The 6,000-nt window shown below is 40.5% G+C and overlaps 1 protein-coding gene across 4 annotated transcripts in view; it reads left to right on the forward strand.

Moving 5' to 3' along the window:
• Positions 1–5,607, forward strand: part of PCDH19 (protocadherin 19) — a 262,819-nt gene extending 257,212 nt beyond the window's left edge. For 3 of the 4 annotated variants that reach the window (XM_033946690.1, XM_033946692.1, XM_033946693.1), the window contains one exon: positions 4,498–5,607. In XM_033946690.1, the coding sequence (XP_033802581.1) occupies positions 4,498–5,084 (587 nt within the window). In that variant the 3' untranslated portion in view covers positions 5,085–5,607. The remainder of the gene's footprint in view (positions 1–4,497) is intronic. The other variant, XR_004539645.1, reaches the window with a different exon arrangement.
• Positions 5,608–6,000: the final 393 nt, after the last annotated feature.

The raw sequence follows: 6,000 nt of genomic DNA on the forward strand, positions 1-6,000 counted from the left end.
ATCCATTATGCAAAGATAGCACATGAAGCTGTGCTCTGTCTTTTATGCTTTTCTTTGAGTAGTAAATGCGAAGGCTAACAGTTTGGTGGGATTAACAAGTTGCAGCCTGTAGTATGATTTATAAACTTTCAGTTTGGTTCTCAGATTAGATTGTGAGCTCGTTCAAGCAGGGACTGTCTCCTTTGTGACTATAGACGGCTGCGTATGAATGGTAGCGCTCTAGAAATAATAGGAGGAGGAGGAGTAGACCTGCAGTCCTGTGGCTATCTTATTTGTGATTTATTTTCTTCCCATTCATCTCTTTCAAAAAATGCATGCATGAAATTACTCTGAAGATAATTTTTTTTTTTTTTTGCTTGCGTAGAACAAATAAGTGGCAGCAACAGAAACAGCTATCATCCATGACCTTTTATCACATGAGCATAAATCACACTATCAGAAGCAGGGGAAGATGTCTTTTTCTTCTTGATATTATAAAACTGTTTGCTATAAAATTGTGGCTGGCTAACTGGAATACATGCTAGGCTCTGAATTTAGGCTGAGCTTTAGAAAGCCATTCTGCCCCCCCCCCCCTCCAGGCAACCTCCCTCTGGGTGGGAACAGGGCAAGCTGGCTTTTATTAGTAATCAGATTGTCTTTCCAAAGTTCACTGCGATGTAAATATGCATTTACAGCATATCTTTGAGTATTACAGGCAAGAAGATGCCTAGCACTGACCAAGGGCTCCTTTTACAAAGCCGCACTAGTGGTTTAACGCACATAATAAGAACATAAGGGTCCATTATGCCCAGGGGTTTACAAAACTTAAGCCGTCTTATATGTTCTTATATTTATCAGCAGCAAATGCCCAAAATATGAGAAAATATGACTGCTTAAGCTTTCTGAACCCCTGACGAAGCTGGGAGGAGGGGATAGGACAGAGAGGGATATTTTGGAGGTTAGAAAGTAGTTTGGGGGTAGGGGTGGGGTTAAAAATGAAACTGTCTTATGTGGCCTCAGCTGAATATTGGCCGGGATTTGCATAGATTCTGGCAGCCAGATCCTCCAAATTTATCCCCCAATATTCAGTGCCGGCGCCCAGACTTCGCTTGACGTGGAATATTGAGTGCTAATCTAGCCAACAATAAGCATTTTTTTTAAAATGCTGATCTCCGGCAGCTGACTATCAGGGGAGTACATATAAGTTGTTTAGTACATAACTGTGAGGAAGAGGCATACTTAGCAACATGCCCGTCAAATGCGCACAGGACATTGGCGCACCGACAAATCTGCCCTGACATTTGCATGCAGGAGAAATGCACCGCCCCCTATGCTTTCCCGTTTGCACTCTGAGGGGGGGAGAACCCCCCAATACACTTGCGCTCTCATTGAGGGGGGGGGAAATGTCGGGGTGCAATTGTCCTTTGTGCTATTAACAGTGTACCATATTATCAGTTGCCCTTTGTGCCACTTTAATTTAATCGTTACTTTTTACAATTGCCCTAATAGTGCAGCTTGTGTGGGAAACTCCATACCTGCAAAAATGCTGTTTTATGTTGAAAATAAATGATAAGGTTAGTCCAGTCTGTTCTGGCTTTCATTCTGTGTTCAACTTTCTTGACATGAATGACTGGACACTTGTCCTTTAGCAAAGAAAAAAAAACAAATCAAAAGATTCTCATGTCCTCTGGCTTTATGGCCAGAGAAGCAAAGAATATGTAATTTCAGAAGCAAAAAGATGATATTGCCTGCCAGCCCAGTGCAGCTGTGAACCTCTGCACTGTTTTGTGTACTGTATGCAGCCTTTATGTTCCGAGTACCCTTGGTCAGAGCAGTGAATTGAAGGTCTTTCCTGCAGGCAGCATTACCATGCCTTGCTTTCAAAAGGATTGAGCACTTCCTATCTGAGAAAAATATCTGACATTTAAAGGCACGGTTTTGAGTTCTTGCTTTTAAGCATAAGCACTTTCTTACTCCACTGATTCAGTGTTAGCTTAAGTTGTTCGTGTCTTGGTGCATTGTGCGACGTGAGCCGCATTCTTAGCAGTCCTCCTCACGCTGGCGTGTGGCAAAAATACAAATGGATCTAGGCAGCTGAGTTTATATGCACAGATGGACAAAGCACCTGAGTGACCTGCCATCAAGTGGACAGAGGGAATCAGAGGAGAAGCTGAGAGAGCACGCTTTTATTTAGATTGGGTGCACAGACGCAACGCTAGAGCAAGCTCATTTAAATTGCATTGGAATTTTTATTGTTCAGCTCTTTCTGGGCTTTTGACTGAAACCGTAACACAGAAATGAGAAATAAATTGAAAAGGAAAAGCCAATTAAATGGGTTGTGAGTATCTAGTGGAGTGGCAGTGCTGTGTTTTAATCAAGGGAAGTGACCTCATGTTTAGGCATATTCCCCCATAAGCTGTGTGTGCAAATCAGTGCACACGGTTGATTTGCACGCACAGCCTAATTGTTTAACAAGACCAATCGGTGCCAATAATTGGCAATGAGCACCTCGTTATTGATGCTAATTGACACTAATTAGAAGTTAAGCGCACAACTCGGTGCATTCAATAAAGTGGTGCGTATCAGTTCTAGTGTGCAAATCTCAAAAGGGGGGCCTGGCCAGGGGTAGAGCCTAGGCGGATAGCGGACATTCCTAAACTTACGCGCACTGATATAGAATATGGCCAATCTGAGCACAGCTTAGGCGCAGGTATTTAGGTCTGGTTTCCCTTAGCCCAGGAGTAGGCAATTGCGGTCCTCGAGAGCCACAGGCGGGTTAGGTTTTCAGGATATCCACAATGAATATATATGAGATGGATCTGCATGCACTGCCTCCTTGAGACGCAAATCTATCTCGTGCATATTTATTGTGGCTATCCGGAAAACCTGACCTTGCTTGTAATGTAATGTAATGTAATGTAATTCATTTCTTATATACCGCTACATCCGTTAGGTTCTAAGCGGTTTACAGAAAATATACATTAAGATTAGAAATAAGAAAGGTACTTGAAAAATTCCCTTACTGTCCCGAAGGCTCACAATCTAACTAAAGTACCTGGAGGGTAATAGAGAAGTGAAAAGTAGAGTTAGAGGAAAAATAAAAATAAAATAAACATTTTAAAAAGACAGCATTGATCTAAATACTTTGGAAGGTAGAAGAGAGGAGAGAAAGGAATAGAAGCAGAATGGGTCAGCGTCAGTGATGAAGTGGAGCAAGTAAGTTTAGGAGGAGCGATTGACGTATCCAGAAAGGGCTTCTTCAGGGAAGAGACTTGGCCGACAGTGGCTTGTGGCAGAGAGGTGCTAGCGTCCCCACCAAGATGGCACCCTGAGTGGTCCGCCCCCCCCCCCCCGATTCCCCCCCCTCTTACTACACCAAAGAAAGGTAGAATAGTGGCAACTACAATACCTCCCTGCTTTGGCCATCCTTCTCTGTAGCACGCCTAGGTCTAACAGACTGGGGAGTCCAACCTGGCCATGAAAAGTGACTTTGCTGGTTTTTTAAATGAATAGTTGGTTACCTAGTCTGGAAACAAAATCAGGGTTATGGTTTTCAGCATGCTGTATCTTGCCAGTACCTATGGAGTGTTAGTATTAGATGAAGGAGAGTAACCGAGCCTGATGGACACTGGAAGGACCTAAAGCGATCGTAGCCATAACATAACATTTGTATATCGCATTGCCCTTAAGACCTATGCGGTTTAACAAAAGTAAAATACTGCTACAGCACAGAATGAAATACATTTTCAATCTTTCAAAAATATCCTAAATAAATACGTCTCTAATAGTTTCCTAAAAGTTTGATATGATGTAGATGCAAAAATAATTGATGAAAATCAGTATCCCAAGTAGCTGCTTAAAATGACAGTACTGTAGTCGATAATGATATGATATCCAGTCATACACAGGACACAAATAGCATCTAGATTCAGATAATATCTAGCTTTATTGCAGTTTGTTTTCATTGGTAATTATGTGTGTTGCATATTAATTTCTTTTTTTCTTAGTACTGGTTGCTGGACTGTTAGTGAACATGCTTAGCTCTGCCCTTTGCCTCTAGAATTAGCGATTTTATATTGTCTATCAGAATATAAAACAAAGTAGCATACATCCATTTTAAAAAGTCACCATATTCCTATAAAACGCATATTTGATTCAAAATGCATCTTATGAAATTACAGCAAAAGTGATGCAATGTATTGGTGAACGTTTTTTAAAAAAAAATTCTGTACTGTAGACTTGAACTTCCTTTCCTACTGAGGTCCTAAGTAAGATGAAATTGATGATCTCAACATAGTTCTAAATGGGAATTCATTTAAATCTCAAACTTAAAGCCCTCATTCCATTTGTAATCTTTCTTCAAGAGAAGTTTGTGATTAGAACAGCAAACAGAATGATTGGATACTGAGACCCCTCATCCTCATTAGAACTAAAATTCATTTAGGTTTTGAAAAATAAAGTTTATGTTTGCAAATAAAATTGAAATGCGTTTTATATGTTTTCCTGTTCTCTTCACAGATCAGAATGAAGGGTTCCATTGTCGGGAAGAATGTCGGATTCTTGGTCATTCTGACAGATGCTGGATGCCCAGGGTCCCTCTACCAAGTCGTACAAAATCACCTGACCACGGAAGAAATGTTATTGCACTGTCTATAGAAGCTACCGCTGTGGACACAGAGCCTTATGAAAACTGTGGCACCAAAAGAACTTTTGCGACATTTGGCAAAGATGGAAGCGATCATGTGATCGATGACAGGGCCACTTTGAAAGGGAAAAGGACAGTGGATTCTTCAGTCTGCAGCCCCAAAGTGAATGGCACAGTCCGCGAGGCTGGAAACGGTTGCGAGGTTGTGAGCCCCGTTACCTCGCCCCTCCATTTAAAGAGCCCCCTACCTACTAAGCCTTCAGTATCTTACAACACAACGCACTGCCTGGTAAACCGTGACACAGAGCAGTTTGTAAACAATGGCCCTTCTCGGCCTTTAGAAGCAGAGCCCAGGGGTGCAGACAATGAAACTGTAATGCATGAAATCAATTCACTCCTCCAAGAATGCAGAGAAAAGGACTCACCGGGAGTGAAGAGATTAAAAGATATTGTCCTTTAAGCACCACATACACAGTAAGGAAGGACAAGTGACCGCTACAGTACATAGTTTTTCAATTGCTTACCAATGGTTCACAAGTTGCTGTATTTAAAGCTTTCCATAAATGTATTGTTTATAAATGAAGCTATTGTTATGTGACAATCCCATTTGTTTGAACGGGCGGCAGGGGTGTTCAGATGAAGCAAACTAGCTTGGATTTTTTTATTATTATTATTCCTTTCATTGCTACGCTAAAATGGATATCAACACTATCACCATCAGTTGTAAGAAGTATTATGTATTAAGTATTTTGAATTTCTCTATTTTTATATATCAAAATTATAATATAAATTGCCATTATTTGTAAACAATTAAATCAAATTGTATCCCAACATCTTTAATAACTACTTGCTAACGTTTTTGTAGTCTAGACAATATATGACCATTTCTTATGTTCTCAGACAGTTGAATGAAATGAGATGTTAGCCCAACAATTGCTAATTGTCCTGTTTTGGTCTATTAAAAGTTGCTATTTTGCTTTGGACACCCCTGCGTTAAAAGTCCTTTTGCTCTCACATACTATCTGTAATATTACTGTATTTCTTATTGGGAATTCTGTGTAGTGATGGCAAAAGGCTTTCAGTGAAAACAAAAAAAACCCAAACAAAAGAAATAAACACCAGTAATCTTTGAAACTGGCTCTGAGGTGTGCAGGTCCCATTTAAACCTTGTGTGTCCTTTACTAGGAAAATAATCTGCTCCTCCTCAAATCCCCCTAAATCCCATTGTAGCTCCCCCTAAATCCCAAGGCAAGCCACTAAACCCGTAATTCTAAAAACTTTGAGCACACAATTTGATGCTTATAGAATAGTGCCAAGTAAGCACATCAGTTGTGTTAAATTAGTTGTTAATGGCTATAATTGGTGTTAATTGGTGC

Source organism: Geotrypetes seraphini, chromosome 5, assembly GCF_902459505.1.
Source record: "Geotrypetes seraphini chromosome 5, aGeoSer1.1, whole genome shotgun sequence".
Lineage (NCBI taxonomy): Eukaryota > Metazoa > Chordata > Amphibia > Gymnophiona > Dermophiidae > Geotrypetes > Geotrypetes seraphini.